The following is an 18,076-nucleotide window of genomic DNA, read 5'->3' on the forward strand; positions in this document are numbered from 1 at the left end:
TAACAAGGAACCCCCTTTAAATCCAACATACATTACCCTGACCATGCAGTGCTGTGTAACAAGGAATCCCCCTTCAAATCCAAAAAGTAGTAACTTGACCATGCAGTGCTGTGTAACAAGGAACCCCCCTTCAAATCCAAAAAGTAGTAACTTGACCATGCAGTGATGTGTAACAAGGAACCCCCTTCAAATCCAACATACATTACCCTGACCATGCAGTGCTGTGTAACAAGGAACCCCCCTTCAAATCCAAAAAGTAGTAACTTGACCATGCAGTATTGTATGACAAGGAACCTCCCTTTAAATCCAACATATATTTACCCTGACCATGCAGTGTTGTGACACAAACTGATTCCACACATTTAATAGTGTGAATATGCAGAAGCTTATGACAGACACCAGTTACCTGTTTCACATATAAGGAGTGGATAGGGGGTATCTTTTTCCTTTCTTCCACCCCCTTTTTCCCTGTCTCCCTTCACCCTGTCTGCCTTCCCATTTACAAAATTGTGATCATGCAGTGAATTGTGACAGACCAACAAACCGAACAATAAAAACCATCATACATGTACATGCAATTACCTTATCTGTCTCTAGTAATTTGGCCTGATAGAAAGTACAAAAAAAGTCCTCAGACCATAAAACAGACAACAAATGGACCATGAAAAAGGCATTAAATAGAATCAGTTTAATTACAATAATGGATACAGAAGTCAAAACTTTTTTTTATTCTAAAACATTCTCTCAATGAAAATCAAAAATTATTATGAATTCTGACAGAAATCAAGTTTTTTTTTTCAATGGTATCAAACATGCATCCTTTAAGGTGAAATTTGAAAATCAATACTTGGAAATGATGTATGGTGGCTTTTCATGAAATAAGGAAACACAGTCAGCATATAATGCATCTGTGATGTACCAATGAATGATTGATGAGAAAGTCAGAAAAAAATAGATACTGGGAAAAGGTTAAAGGGTAAAGGTTATTATCATTATCATTCCAGTATTTTTTGCAACCATATCATACTGCATTTTCTGCAGTGTTACATATGTTTTAACTGAAATCTGCAAAGTAAAATTCTGATATAGCATTTCATTTGAACTGATTTTTTGAATTTCCAAGTCATGTGATGTGGTAGGTTTTGTTTTTTTTTGCAGTTTAGCACCTATGATGGTTGACTGCTTTAAAAGGACTAGAAAAATATTGAAATGCTCTGAATGATGGGAGATAACTTTTCCATTTACGTCTAACCTAGTTCAATATACAAATTTCCTGAAAAATCAATGAATAATAGATAATGGTATGATATAGTATACCTTTATAATAATAAATGAAGGAATGTACTAGTGATGTTAAAGGCCCAGTCTGAGCTAACAGCTAGTTCTTCTTAATGTGAAGAATAAATACTACAGAGGCAGGCAGACAGATTTTTAATATTTTTCAATGAACATCTATATTATATCTGTACAACTTGGTCTATAAACAGTTCTGATGACTAAGTCTCTGTGTTAGGTAAATTATTTAGGGACCCTGGATGTGACATATGACATACTTGGCTATAAACACAGCAATTTATAGGTACATGTCATAGTAATGACAGTGTTCATATGCCAGCCTCAACAATAGTAGTTAAACAACACAACATTTATTTCTATGTTTGACCTTAAGATAAGGAACACTAAAGATATCTCCCATCCAATTAACATATTGATGAAAAAAAACTTTCAACTAAACTCTCACAAAAATTGTCAACTATATCCTTTCATTTGTAGTAACATTCAAGTGTATATATTAATTGTTTCTGAACTCATATGGTTTCTAGAAGTTGCTATCATTAAATTTATATAAAGATTAAAGTGGTTATTTATTAAGTTCTATAGTCACCACCAAGAACTGATTGATCAATATGGAGGCATCGACATGAACTGACACACCAATATGGAGCGCCTGTTTCCAAGTCACCACCAAGAGTTGATTGACAAATATGGAGGCATTGACATGAACTGACTCACCAATATGGAGTGCCTGTTTCCAAGTCACCACCAAGAACTGATTGATCAATATGAAGTCACTGACATGAACTGAATCACCAATATGGAGTGCCTGTTTCCAAGTCACCACCATGAACTGATTGATCAATATGAAGTCACTGACATGTATTGACACACCAATATAGAGCGCCTGTTTCCAAGTCACCACCAAGAACTGATTGACCGATATGGAGAAATCCACATGAACTGACTCACCAATATGGAGTGCCTGTTTCCAAGTCACCACCAAGAACTGATTGACCGATATGGAGACATCGACATGAACTGACTCACCAATATGGAGTGCCTGTTTCCAAATCATCACCAAGAACTGATTGACCGATATGGAGACATCGACATGAACTGACTCACCAATATGGAGCGCCTGTTTCCAAGTCACCACCAAGAGTTGATTGACAAATATGGAGACATCAACATGAACTGACGCACAAATATGGAGCACCTGTTTCCAAGTCGCCACCAAGAACTGATTGACTGTTAAGGCGACATCAACATGAACTGACGCACCAATATAGAGTGCCTGTTTCCAAGTCACCACCAAGAACTGATTGACCGATATGGAGACATCGACATGAACTGACTCACCAATATGGAGCACCTGTTTCCAAGTCACTACCAAGAACTGATTGACCGATATGGAGTCATCAACATAAACTGACTCACCAATATGGAGTGTCTGTTTCCAACCAACAACCTCCATAGGTCATAGATATTCTTCCTCTTTCACAGACATGACTTTCAATGTGGAGTACAACAGAAGCTGGAACTACTCACTCTTCAGGAGTATCCAAGTTAACCCCAGAATGGGTATTGTGTTGTTCTATTTCCTATGTTTTTTTGCTATTTTTTTTGTGTTGTGCAAATTGTCCTTCATGTTGCCCCTTTAGTCTTGTCCAAGGTTTTCCCCTCATCTGTACCTTAGGTGTTCCAGGTATTGTCTTGTCAAAGGTTTTCCCCTCATTTGTATATTAGGTGGTCCAGGTATTGTCTGGTCCAAGGTTTTCCCCTGATTATGTACCTTAGGTGTTCCAGGTATTGTCTTGTCAAAGGTTTTCCCCTGATTTTGTACCTTGGGTGTTTTAGGTATTGTCTGGTTCAAGGTTTTCCCCTGTTTATGTACCTTAGGTGTTCCTGGTATTGTCTTGTCCAAGGTTTTCCCTTATTTGTACATCAGGTGTTCCAGGCATTGTCTTGTCCAAGGTTTTCCCTTATTTGTACATCAGGTGTTCCAGGCATTGTCTTGTCCAAGGTTTTCCCTTATTTGTACATCAGGTGTTCCAGGCATTGTCTTGTCCAAGGTTTTCCCCTCATTTGTACCTTAGGTATTCCAGGTATTGTCTTGTCCAAGATTTTCCCCTCATTTTATATTTTAAATTAAATTTACATGTACATGCAGTAAAATTGCATGTCCAATGGCTACTATTGTTAAGAAGATTGAAAACCGAAGTAAAAAAGCAGAGGTAAAAAAATAGTTGTGTGTGCTTCTAACCTAAAACCCAGTAGTATTGACTCTTCAGACCTTTTGTTATACATTGTGTTGATCAGACGACTAAAAAATTCAAAAGGGGGAAGACTGGTTTCCATGGTTACAACATTTAAAGTAGGTTGCTTAATATTTTTAGCCTTTTGGTTTTGAAATTCAAAAGGAAAAGTTGCAAGTAGTAGCTGCTTTGTTCTGATAGTTTAGCAATATGTATATCACATGACCATGATCACCATATATCTCATTAATACAAACCTGAGCAGTAGATGAGACTTGTTCTACGCCTCGGGCACATAACTGGTCTATATCATCTTTTGTTGCTTCTATAAATTCTCTGAAAATTAATGATGAAGACCTTTATAAACATGGACATTGATCAGACAAACCCTTAAAGTCAGTGATAAACCCCTACATTGATGCATTGCGCAAAGACAAATGTTAAATTTATACATCAAGTTTTATACCAATGGCTTATTACATAAATATTTCCATAGTAATAGTTTATAAGGTTTGCTTTACTAGACTTAGGCAATAGATCTAAGCCATTAATCATGACATTTATCTACCAGAATAAACTACAACTGTTTATTAAATCATGGGAGCATTATAGATATTCCCATGTTCTAAAATAAAATGCTTCAAAATTCTTTAGACCACAGGGGTAGTGATTTTATTTTCAATGTCAGAGTAGAATGTTGCTCCACTATGATCACATTACATGCAACACATAGGGAAATCAAAATCTATGGCAACATAAATAGACAGTTCATAGTAAAACAATGATAAAATGGAGTCTCTGTGAATTATCTCTTTATTAAACAATCATCAGGAAATGTACTTTAGACAATGAAGAGAGACAGTTAATACACAGTCCACAAATAGGGCTACTTATAGCCACTGAAATGGACTATTATTCAACCAAGCAAAATTTCTCTACAATGTAGTAAATTATAATTAAATATAATAAGATGGATCTGTGGTCTTTGATATTGTTATAAGCATTTACTGAAGACTGAATTCCATCCCATTATAAAAGCTAGAAAGTCTATTTTGAAAGTAGTAAAACATACAATATCTATGTGTATATACATCAATAAAGTAATACTTCATCATTTCTATAATTTTATCTTTAGACCAAATTAGATTTAATATTTAGCTAGTAAAGGGAATACACCTTAATTTTATTGATTTTAAATAATGACATCACAATATTCTAATTCTTCCTACAATACAGAAACTATGGTCATTAGGTAAAACAATGACATGTCAGGGAAGTTAAATTGTCTAATCAAGTAAATATTACTGATGTATCATCTTAATGGATCAATTTTATAACTGGTTAGCATACTGAATCATGTTTATAAGGAAGTTCAGTGAATAGGATTAAAGTTTTGAGAATTGGCCATTTTAATGACACGTCTCTAATCCCAATCACTGACCATTTATCTACTCCTGATATAGTATGAAACTTTATGGTTTATTCAAAAGTGATGATGGGAATCTGTTGCTATGGTTATGTACAATGGAATAATTGTTGCCATGGTTATTTACAATGAGAATCTGTTGCCATAGTTATTTACTATGCAAATCTGTCCATGGTTTTTTACAATGGGAATCTGTCCATGTTTATTCACAAAACCTAATACAGTGCTATTTATATTTTTTTTCTGTAGAGTACATTATGCTAAAGTGCAACATACTCAGAGATGTAAGAAAAAATTCTAAAGAGCCATTTTTCTGGTAACTTCCAAAAATTTTAAGATATTTTAGATTTTTGTTTGTCTGAAAAGTTCACATCTCAAGAGACCATTATGACTTTTAAAGAGTAAATGACCTTCAAAATCTCTGCAATCAAAATCTGATGACAACATTCTAGGGAGTTGTTTGTATAAATTTCGATCAGATTCTTTAGGAGTACAACAGCATCAGACATTCTTGAATGTCCTAACATATTCATAGACATGCATTTTATAGTTAGTTTCTTTGTATGGCAAGTTATTGACATATAAAATACACCTAACTTTTGTCATACACCTTGAACAAGACGTCAGAAAATAAATCTAACATGCAAATGAGAGAAATTTATATGCAATAGCACAAGACATGTCCATTCTGTTATGAGCCAGGTTATGAAGTTTCATGGGTTGTTCACAGTAAGATGTAAACTACAACAACAGCATATAATTTATAGTTTTTTATGGCCCTCGTCAATGTTTGTTTTATTTCTGGAATTAGATGTCGATACAAATGTAGTAAATACGTTCATATTTCATGTCCAAGTTTATTAATCCTAAATCAGTATACCAGTACAAAACAGTACGTTCACATCCATAGCTAACAAAATTGGTTGATGTTGTAGTTATACAGGCCCATACGTAACAGGGTGGAAATTGCAAGGGGTGCAAACCCCCCCCCCTCCTATTTCAAAAAACCTTCAACAAGTCTTCATTTTGATTCAACTGTGACTATTAAAGTTGAGATTTTGGAGGGAAAACCCTGGCCTTTTAAGTTAGCAGCCCCTTTTCAAAAATCCTGTGTACAGACCTTTTACAAGTCATTTGCATAGAATGGAGCAAAATGATAGTAAAAACTATTCAAAACAAGTTTATGCTTGGTGAAAAACAATTAAAGTCAGAAATTTTTTGTCCAAATAAGCCCCCCTCAAAACTCCCATAAAAAACTCTATAATTCCTGTAAGTAAATGGAAGAAAACTTGGCATATTTTTTGTTGAATTAAATCAGATTCAACCAGCTCCCATTTAACCATTAATTCTATTTCTTTCTATGTTAGTTTTTGAACTCAGTACTTGTCATCTCGTGTCCATTATAATGAGTCAAGTTAGATGTATTTTATTACTGGGGGGATTTTTTTCTAAATTTAGAAACCACAATATTTACTTGTTATAAACAAAACAATCTTTCCTGGGCTTTAGCTATGACACAATTCTATTTCACACCAGTTTGTCTTCAGAAGACACAATTAACACTTATAAATACTTGATGCCCCTGAGGTGTGATGTCATTGTTAAAGAATTGTAGATTGATATCTACATCTAAATGTCCTGTTAGATACAAGGATTTAAACTTTCAATGACACTAATTTGAAGTCAACATTTATTTTCTACTTTTAATAGTAATTTTTATAGGTATATGTATGTTGCCTTAATGGGTGTTACATTAGATAGTTTTAGTACATTAGCATTTCACTTAAGGTTCAGGTCAGTTACAAACAGAGAAAGGATTAGTTAGGGCTAGGCATAACTGTGGAAGTTGGAAAAAATTAACTGCACTAAAGCCTACCCCTTTTTATGTGGTCACAGAACTCAAAAACAAAATACATGGAAAATTTTTCAAATTGTAATGGAGCTTCAACCGAATTAAGCAAATATTCTAAAAAAAAAAAAAAAACAAAACAAAACAAAAAAAAACAATGATATGACATAATGAATCTGTCAAAAGACAGGGACATAAACTTCAGAGAAACAGACAAAAGATGACTAAACTATTAGAAAAGCTAATGATTTGCTCAATCACAATGTTCTCTGAACAATGTTCTCTGAACAATGTCTCTCTGAACAATGTCTCTCTGAACAATGTCTCTCTGAACCCTGCAACATGTATACAAAGACAAATAAGAGAACAGACAGATGGACCAACACCCATTATGCTTCTACTTTTTCTACAGCATTAAAAGTAATTTGATAAATCAACATTTTGTTTGAATACTTGAACAGCAACAAACTAGTGTTTTATCATAATAAGATGGTATATAAGTTTGTTCTATACCATGACATATTATGATTGAAGTGAATCAGATACTCATTCATCTGATTCTATTTACCATGTATATCTTTGTTTATTGTGGTTTCGTACTTATCGTAGGTTAGAAAAGGAAGTGCATTTCTGGTGCGGCTAATGAATCAAAAACTTTATTTTCATTGATTATTTTCCATATTAAATACCATGAGAATTGTACTACTATTAGTGAAATCATACAATTTCATCTATATTTAATGGTAGTTAAGCTTGATACATAAATAGACAGCATGTGACCTCATTTGATTGGTTAGGCTTAAAGCTAAATAGCTGCTACATTAAGGCCAAGAAAAATGTTTTTGTTCATAAGTGACCATGACAATTTTCCAAGGTTATTGAATTACTTGAGTCACTTTAAGTTGGGAAACAAAATTAAGATCACACCCAGTACAGGAAAATTACAATCAAACCAGATTAATGTTCAGATCATTTTGGTTTTTTTTTTACTTTGAGAAGCAGTGCACCTGGTCCATGCTTCCAGTATTTAGTGGAGTCCAGGTTGCTCATTTACTTTTGTTTTTTCGTACATGTTTTGGTTACTTCATGTTCTTCGTTGTTTGTGTCTACTTTCACCATGTAACAGTAGACTTTATTCTTGAAATATATTTTTTTGATTTCTGCTCAAATCTTGGTTCCCTTGATTACTCTCTGACCTTCTGAACAAGATGATTTCTTTTTGCCTTGGCCTAAATTTGTTTACCAATACTTAAAATGGTATATATCCATTAAGGATGACCTTTGAACTAGCCCTTGGCTAGTCTCTGGTGTTGTTAATCTGGATGTTAATCGAAAAGGTAGATCACATCTAACCTTAAACAGCCTCAAGGTCATCAGAGGAATGTCATATCCTCCCATTCATTTAAATCTAGCCTAATAAGGTCAATAATTTGAATGCTTTAATTTTTCCTCCAAACCTGCATGTTAGAGCATTCAATTTATCAATTAGTCAGAAAAAATGTGTTGACAGATGGTCATACCTATGGGGTTTACTTGCCAAGGGAAAGTAACAGCACAGATTTCAATTTTATAAGTCAAAACATTGTATTGACACACAGAAGCACTGATTATCTGTGTAATATCTGAAAAAGGGTGGCATTCTGTAAAGTAATTTGATTTTACCAGAAATTTTAAACAGCTCGTACAACATTTTACACAAGCAACAATCATGTCTCATCCTTACATTACAGTCCGGGTATCCAGGGATTGTAACAAGCCCCCTTACTTGAAACCCAAAATTGTAAAACAAGGTAAAAATAAGCACATTAAAGATTGGTTAAGCAATTAACATTTGTCTGTCTATAAATGTGCCTGATTCATTCTATAAACAAATCAGACATATTATTGGACACAAATAAGATCCATGTGAGAACATGATGATTGTATTTGCAATATGCTCCAACAAATCTTTGATTTTAATGTAAAGCATTAAGTTTAGAATTAATGAATTACCATGACAACGATGATATATGAGGCCCTAATTAGTATGCTGAATGTAACAGTGTATGATATACAGAAATAGTAGACTTCCATGTAAAGCCAGTCAAACAGATCTGATAGTGATTTTGGTTTTTTACAGACGATCTTCAAGTAGTATGATGTACAAGGTAACTTGAAGTTCTACATATAATTATTTGGAGCTTGATTGATTGATTAATAGTGGTGTAACATCATATGGTAGATATTTCATGCATTCAGGACAAGAATATTTGATCAATGGAACAGACCCTGTCTGAAGTACTGAAGGTGATTTTTTTATGTGCTAGCTCACAGAAGCAACAGCTCAAAAGGACACCTGTTACCCGACTTGGACAGTTTAACTCTATCTCTGATAGGCTGCTTGGCAAAAAAGCATCAGCTACCAATCTTTAAGTGGCTAGGATCAAATCTATGACTTCCTGTACTCAATGCTTATTTAAGGCAGACTATTAGTACATTGTAAATAGTGAAATCATATTTAGATTAAAAACAAGAGGCTCCTGGGAGCCTAAATCACTCACCAGGTTAAAGTTTGTCTTTCAAGGGCAGTAAATTTAACAAGGAGTTGTCCAACAATTTTGACTCAAAAAGACATTGGTAGGACATGTCATATGGATCATTTCAGCTATTGAAAGTTTCTTTCTATCTATCATAGTTTTCAAGATAATGGCTGAAAACTATAAAAAACAAAAAACGAAAAAAACGTCATTTTTCATCTTTCAAGGGCAATAACTCTTACAAAAAGTCGCCAGAAGGCCTTATAATAAGGGTCATTTCAGCCATTGAAAGAATTTGGCTAAACCTAACAGTTTTGAAGAAACATGAGGCTCCCAGGAGCCTGATTTGCTCACCCTGTTAAAGCTTGTCTATCAAGGGAAATAAATCAATAAATTTAACAAGGACGTGTCCAACAATTTTGACTAAAGAAGACTTTGGTAGGACTATCATAAGGATCATTTCAGCGATAGAAAGTTTCTTTCTATCTATTATAGTTTTCAAGATATTGGCTGAAAACTGTTTAAAAGAAAAAACGTCATTTTTCATCATTCAAGGGCAATAACTCTTACAAGGAGTCACCTGGCAACTTTGATCCCTGAAGAATTTTGAAGGCTTTATAATATGGGTCATTTCAGCTTCAGAAATAATTTTGCTAAACCTAACGGTTTTGGAGATATATACAAAAAACTACTGTCTGACTCCTTTGTTCTATTTTAGTAACAGCAGCCATGTTTTTCTACCAATTGAAAATCCCCACAATAATTCTATGCACACTACCCCAAGGAACATTCATATCAAGTTTGGTTCCAATTGGTCAAGTAGTGTCAGAGGAGAAGATTTTTGAAAGAAATAACATTAAAAATAGCAAAGAAATGTTGAAAAAGGACAATAACTCCAACACAGCTTAATGGATTAAAATGAGGAGAAGAGATTTGAAAAATTGTTAACGAAGAAGACGACTGATGCCAAGTGATGGCAATAGCTCACCTCACATGGCCCATGGCCAGGTGAGCTAAAAATAAAATATACTGTACTACAGTGTATGAAATATTGTCTATATGTGTAATAATTGTATATAAAGTACATGTATAGTGTCTGTAATAGTACATCTTCAATAGTTTAATCTCTAAATACCTTATCCCTTTCTTCACACTTTCAAACATCAGCACAGCCCAATTGGGACGTGGAAACTTTGGCACTTTAGGGGACTTTTTATAGTGCCCAGAAGACACAGGTTTTGGGGACTGTGGCAATTTACGTTGAGTCCTGCTACGGAAAGTAGCTCCTAGAACTGGGGTTCCAGAGGGGGATTCCATAATCTGACTTGATCTATTAGCCATGCCAGCAAAGGAATGACTCCTATTAACTAACACCTGGTGATGGATGTGATGAGGGTCCACTAGGGTCTGGGAAACAACCCTGTGGTTCTCCAAGGGTACTTGTACATTATGGTATATCTGACTTGGATCCTTACGAGTCATCAAGATTGGATCTGAAATAGAGAAAACAAATCTTTAGCATGATGTTCTTAAAAGTCCAAAAGTCATGATAGTGTGTTAGTCTCATCAATGGTAGTAACCATACACTAATTATATAGATAAAAACATTGAGGTTTACACACACACCAGGGCCTAGTGATTGGATTAATTTTTGAGGATGGACGGTTTTAAAGAAATTACATTTAGAATTTCAAGTGACCATTCTTTAACACTCTTTGTAAAAAAATATATTTTTAATGGGACAGTTTCAGCTGGAATGTGATAAATAGCACATAGTCCCCTCTAATCCTAATCACTAATTAAGATCAGAGAGCCTATATTCAATGTAGTTCATCATAAAAGGAAAAACCACACATACTAGTAGTGTGTTCTACCTTCTGACCAACAAGTACATGTTAGGGAAACACCTAAAAAATGAATTGTGTCTTAAATAGTAAATACATAGATATTGGGTAGATTAAACCTATGTTGAACAAATTCATTCATACTCTATCTATAACAATGTTTAAAAATGATTTTAGTCTTAATACAACATGTAGAGGGGAATGTTATGATTTAGTCGTGACATTTATTTTAGAATATTTTAATTAAATTTTTATTAGCTTAGTTTCATTTAGTCCAGGTGTTCTGGGATGTTTTTATTTCATGTTTTATAGAAGAAAACTTAACTATTTCTCTGGGTAACATTCTACTTTCTTATTGGAGTTAATAGTTTCTCCATCTACCAGTGCCAAAATAGTGCTAAAATCACACTGATTAAAAATTGTTTAACAGAACAAAATAAAACATGTCTATTTTTTTTAAATGTAAAAATACTCAGAAAAAGCCATACCTGTTTTAGGCAGAAATCCAGCAAATTACTGATAATCCAGAAAAAATTTCACAATTGACTTATCTTAATCCACCCAATTGTGTTCATGTGATAAAAAGCATGATCAAAAACATCCTCTTACATACAAAAACATGTCCAGGTGTGTTTTCACCTGAGACAAATCAATCAATTCAATTAAAAATCAATCAACTGACCACAGACAATGCATAAAATGTCTGGAAGGAAATATTATTATCCAGGTATTAATTACTTGTTTTAATGGTTACTAACCATTAACAGCTGTTTGGGGATCTTTATATTAGAAATTACTTTACAATACCTTAAAATAGACAAAAGCAGAAATTATTTTCAAAATGAATTAATAATCACAGGAAAGCATTTAAAGCAGATGGAGTATTGTTGGGAAAGAATGATACAGTGTATATACCCCAGTTTAGGAAATTCCTTGGTCATGGAGCTTACTCCAAACCAGTAGATCATTGGTCATGAAGCACAATCCAGACAGGAAATTCCTTGGTCATGGAGCACAGTCTATACAGGAAAGTCCTTGATCATGAAGCACACTCCATACAAGAAAGTCCCCGGTCATGGAGCACATTCCTGACAGGAAAGTCATTGATCATAGACCAGCTGTACAGAATATAAATGGTGTAATCCCAATTAGCACTTAGCAGATATTGAGACAAGGGTACAATACAATTATATATCAGGGAGGCAAAAAGAATTTTTTGCAATGTGGTGTAGACATCAGACTAGATTATAGCCATTGAGATTGTATATGGAGCCAACTAATGGAGGGACTGTTATTCTATTCTGATAATATAGTTTCTAATTATAGTGTACAGGACCTATTCCTATTACTAATCAAGCCCCCCTTTTTTCCAGTAAAACCATTGACCACTGATCAAAATCATGATTTATGAGGAATGGTAAACCTGTCCATATTTATTACCAATAGGTTATTAATGTGTTATTAATCAAGGTATTTACAGGTTAACATCAAAGGACAGGTGCTACTACAAATGTATCTACCGGTCTACCTAGATATACACCAGAGATGAAGGATACCCTCATTAGTCTTCAGTATATAATTTCTACAGTTATGATTACTCTGCAGATAAAACTATACATTTCATCCACTACCATATATTAATTGAAATAACACATTTTTGACTATATTAAACATTGCATACTGGCAATCTCCCATTATACTCAGTACATCTCCTTCATGCCTGTTAAGCAATCATCAGATACATGTATAAATGACTGTCTTCAATACTCCAGTTGTTTTAATGGTACAATTAGCTTTTTATAACATATTATGTTGGCAGCTTGAAATTTCCTTTTACAACTAATGCTAATACATGTAATATATCTAATGGAAATTAGGTTCGTGCAATACATAGCACTTTACAAATTAGCCAGATTATTTAAATCACAGATCCATGGTTAAGTCATTCATTAAATGTTTTATGTAAAACTAATTAAGTAGCATTTTTTATAAAAATCAGACAGGACGTGCTTCATGCATGTCAAAAACCCACCAAATTCAGTTTTATTTCTTGTTCAGAAACAGTTACTGATCACATAAAACCAGTCATTCGATTGTTGCACAATTGAGATATCATTTATATAGATTGTACATGAACTTTACACTTTGGAAGAGTTATCATTCTTGATGTAGCTTCATTTGGTTGATTTTAGTAGGAGATGAATGTATGATTTTCTAAAAAGTGCAGATCTGAATGCAGAAAAGATTGTTGTTATGTGAAAGTATTGCATATATAGACTGAAAAAGCATCGTTTGTTTGGTGGGTTTTATCTTCATCATGAATCACTTTACCATTGGCAAGTGTCTGAATTTCATGTGGACTGGTACTAAAAAATTATGATCAAATGATAATTCCTGTTGACTTACTATAATTTACTATAAATGTACTTAACTTCACAGCTTTGTTTCTTTACCTTTGAGTCCTGTGCTTTTTATCAAGGTGTTCTTTGTTTTAACAGACCACTTGACCCCTATAAGACAGTTAGTGTCCTTCCTTGTAAAATATCTGACTACACTAAACCTACTAGAAAGAGTTGAGAAAGGGCAAGGAAAAGGTCACATCAGTGTAAAGTTCAACAAGTTACTACCTAGGATGGTATCATTAAGGATAGGAACATATAACCATACCTAGAATAAAGACAAACACCCAGAAAGTTCTGATGCTGCCGTCATTCGTCATGAAATACCTTCTGACCAACAGACATGTCAGCCAAAAATTCAGTTAGTAAGACAGAAATTCTTGAAGTTTGTTACTGCTTACATTTATTTGGATATAGGAGAAAAAGGTCAAATTTGGGTGTCAGTCTGATGCATCCAATGGCTAGGATGTAAATAGAATGGGTATGGAAATCAAGGAATGAAACATTCCATGTAAAATCAGAAACAATCCTTTGTGACTAATTCACATCTTTTGTTAAATCAATCCTTCCAGATATTCTCTTAAGACTTTAAGACTTTATGATAACAAATTTCTTACATCCCTTTTTATGAAGGTGAATTATATTTATCACTTTTTCCCCTAAACTCACCTTTACGATCATAAATCATTTACATCTCTTTCATCTTCTTCAGGTAAATATTTGACTAAATCCTTTGATATATTGTATTTTATCTCCTTAAATTCTGCTATAAAAACATTTTCACAATAATCTCATTATAATCACACATAATCACAGTAATTTTCAAGTCAACAATTTCACCCCACGATAATAACTATAATTGACTACATCACTGTAAAACTTACAGTTAAGGTCAGTGATGAAACATGTACATTTCCGACATCCTCCTGGAGAAAGATATTTTCATCTACGTATGGTTTCATTACATACTTTCTATTGATATTGTACCAGTTTGTTGAAGGTGTAAGAAAGCTTATCAACATTTATGTTTTCTATTTAAAATGAAAATTTCAATTAAGAATTTAATTATCCAGTTGTATTGTTTCCTTTTCTAACTGATATTTGTTGAAGTTTATTAAAATAATAAGTAGTAATTTGATTCTACAAACCACATAAATCCAGTTATTCTATAAATTATTCATAATTCCAATTTCCATACACTTTATACGAGGAAGATCCTCCCATCAAGAATGTCTACATCAATAATACTAACACAAATATTTGTCATGATACTATTAGACAATAGAATCCAATTGTATGCAAAATTAACGTAAATTAAAATGATATAAATAGAGAAATGACGTTTGTAAGTCTTTCCCCCTCATGACTTTGCATCTGAATCAATTACAGTGGATCATTCTAACATCACATTGTACTGACCTCAATTTGGTGGAGTTATTGATCTTCCACGTAAGGAAACATGCGGCATGTTTACAATTTACGACACATATTGACATTTTGTAAACTATGACAATTTAAATAAACATGAGCAATTGCTTCAAAAAGATAGGGATGGTACAATTGGGCTAATTATCTCTGATTTACACATAGGAATGACTGGGATAGGTGCAGATAAAGGGAGATAAATCATTGTTGTATCTTTCAGATTAGAATTCTATTTTTGACTACAGATTTATGAAAGAGAAATTTAAAATAATTTTATGAAACTTTTGATCTAGGTGATTGTTTGATAAAGTATTTCAACCAAAAGTATTTTCATTGCACATGGCATTTATATTAAAATAAGTCTTTTACAACGCTAGTACTGTAATGAAAATGTTACTGTTAACCATTGGAAGCTATATATATATATTTGATAGTAAAATAAAAAAGGAAGCCTAACAGACACATCACAGAATGTTCTGTATATTATATAATAACAGAATTTGTTCACCTCATTCTGAAAGAAGCACCAAAAATCCTGTGAAAGTTTGTTCTCACTAATACTACAGCACAAATTTTCTTAGATTCACAAAATAAAGATGGACAACTGGTATAAAATCAAGATGATAGATATTTCCGTACACATAAATAACTTGTCTATTTTCTCGAGCTTACAATGACCTCAAGGTTCAAGAGGGCACTTATCAGTATATACAACTTTCAATATTTATACATGTATCTACAATTTATAATGTAATATTTGACTTACATGTCTTGTGTATATTAACACTGAAACAGCAAAAGAAAAAAACATTCCTCTCTTAATTTGAAGAGGTTGTATGTGAATAGAATAGTCCAAATTTTGAAGTTTCATTTAAAAAACCATAGATGAAGAAAAATTAGTCTTAAAAGAAGGATGGGTGCTTTGACATGACACATCATATAAATAGTTATCAAGGATTAAAAATTTTACTGTTTTGTAGTAAAAATAGGTAATTTTATATTCCAATTATGTAATTTTCAACATTGTGGAATCTACCATATATACCCTAATGGAGAAATAACTTTTTTATGGGGGGGGGGGGGAGGAGGGTTAAAATTTCCTACATTCAAATATTTTTGTGTCCTCACATCTAATAGGAATATAGCCAAAACCAAATCACCAAGAAAAAGAAATCTCTTATACAGTATGACATACCCATTGTAGATAAGTAAGGAAGGAATTCTCTAAACAAGTAAAAAGAAACTAAGTTCTTGTTAAAGTTGGAAATAAGACATAGATATACTAGGAGCACAATAAATGGCTTTGTGACAGAGCTTAATGCACAAAAAGTCAATTTCAATTTTCACTTCTCATGAAATTTTAAAAATCCAACGGGTCAAGCTAAATGCATTTTAAACAATCATATATAAGACTTATTCTTAAAAGTTTCCAGGAAAAGCACCAGGAAACCTTTTTAAGGAAACAAATGATTTGACTTATGCACTGTTTGTGAAGATCATATAGATTTGCACAACTTCTGTGGAAACAGGATTTCTTTGAAATTATCTGTTATTTACATGTAGTGTACAGAAAGACCATTGGTCAATGTTAATTGATAATAAATTACAGTTATCTCCCCTAGGCTAGCAAATTCAATGTGAAATTTGATTAAAACTACAGAATTCAGTACGACATGACTTTTTGTTTTATGTGTTTATGGTTGATCAGTTTAGTTGTTGTTTGGTGAAGAAAATGTTGAGAGAAAATGGCTTAATTATTTAGATTATACAATTTCACAAAATTTTCAATGACAGTAAAAAGATATACTTACAAATGTCAGAATGCCTACGTTTAGCCCACCGTGTCTTTTTCAGAACGTCAAAATTTTTTCTGTGAAAACCTCCAAAACTAAACACAGTATCATCCACTTCTAAATCAAACTCATCTACTTCCATGATATTTAAAATTGTTTAGAACTAAATGACAGAGAAATTACTTTAATACAAACATCAATTTATTACATCAACCAAAAAAGCCTCAGTCTAAAGGAACATTCTCTAGGACATTCCAAAATTTATAGTTGTCTCCAAGAACCATATAATATCTTAATAAACTTGTCAAATATTGTAGAGTAATAATTGTCTCTTGGGTCTATGATAACACAGTCTGACACAGTGATTAGCCCAGCTAATTAACAGGTCCTATTACCACTATAAGTCTCCTATCTTTGCAGCTTTCACAACAGATATATATTTACAGGTGTCAGACCTTTGATGTCATAAATCATGGGTAGATTATCTCGTTATCACACCTGGACATCCACAGTTTTTATGCTTGCTACTTCGATTATTCTCTACATCCAAGTTGATAATGTACAGAAAATTGAAGATGATCCATCAAGTTACAAGAAATTGAAGTTTATATCAATCAATGAGCCAATACACATCCTTTCTGATTTGATTAAACATAAATAGCACTTAAGTCCAATTTATAAGTTTATAATACATTCTATGGTAACATTTATTTTTGGTTACTGATGCTTCAAGGCTAATATTATATACAGATGCCAAAGTAAAGCTGAAATAACAACACAACTAACTTCACACAGTAAACCACCAGATTGATGACTTATCCACAGCCAGTCAATATAGAGCACCATCAACTGAACTAAACCTGTGGTCTCCAAAATAGAAAATCTTATGACCCCATCATGTGGGGACCACTGTCTATTTAAGTGCAAAAAAGGCCAAGACTAAAATTGAGTCTAAAAAAAAAAAACCCAAAAAAACAATCTGTTTCACAAGTCATTCAAGGAAAATTTGATGATTTTTGACACATTCCTTCAAAACTAGTGACATTATCCACAACTATACATGTATTTTACATGGCTTAATGAACTATATACCATATCAGTGGAGGCTGTCTTTATTTTAGTCTCCCCGTCAATCAAGTGCCAGCGGACAGGTAAATTACTACAGTAACATAGTTACAGGTTTATTAATCAAAACTTGTTGTTTTAATACAAATTGCTATTTTATACAAGTTTTTATGATGTGTTAGCCTTTTTTGAAATCTGAACTTTATTTGTATGCAAAACAAGAAGT

General features: G+C 33.1%; 1 protein-coding gene across 13 annotated transcripts in view; it reads right to left on the reverse strand.

Moving 5' to 3' along the window:
* The window catches only part of LOC148608739 (rho family-interacting cell polarization regulator 2-like), a 67,120-nt gene that overhangs the window by 22,830 nt on the left and 26,214 nt on the right, over positions 1-18,076 (reverse strand). For 4 of the 13 annotated variants that reach the window (XM_088595632.1, XM_088595625.1, XM_088595628.1 and 1 more), the window contains exons 3-5: positions 10,460-10,817; positions 3,791-3,869; positions 583-606 (exon numbers count right to left, since the gene is read on the reverse strand). In XM_088595632.1, coding sequence (XP_088451758.1) covers positions 583-606; positions 3,791-3,869; positions 10,460-10,806 — 450 coding nt within the window. In that variant the 5' untranslated portion in view covers positions 10,807-10,817. Of the gene's footprint in view, positions 1-582; positions 607-3,790; positions 3,870-10,459; positions 10,818-14,236; positions 15,140-15,500; positions 15,633-16,803; positions 16,943-18,076 lie in introns of those variants that run through there. The other 9 variants (XM_088595627.1, XM_088595624.1, XM_088595631.1 and 6 more) reach the window with 8 other exon arrangements.

Source organism: Perna viridis, chromosome 8 (genome assembly GCF_037379345.1).
Source record: "Perna viridis isolate PV_CMFRI_1.1 ecotype Kerala chromosome 8, ASM3737934v1, whole genome shotgun sequence".
NCBI classification, from domain to species: domain Eukaryota; kingdom Metazoa; phylum Mollusca; class Bivalvia; order Mytilida; family Mytilidae; genus Perna; species Perna viridis.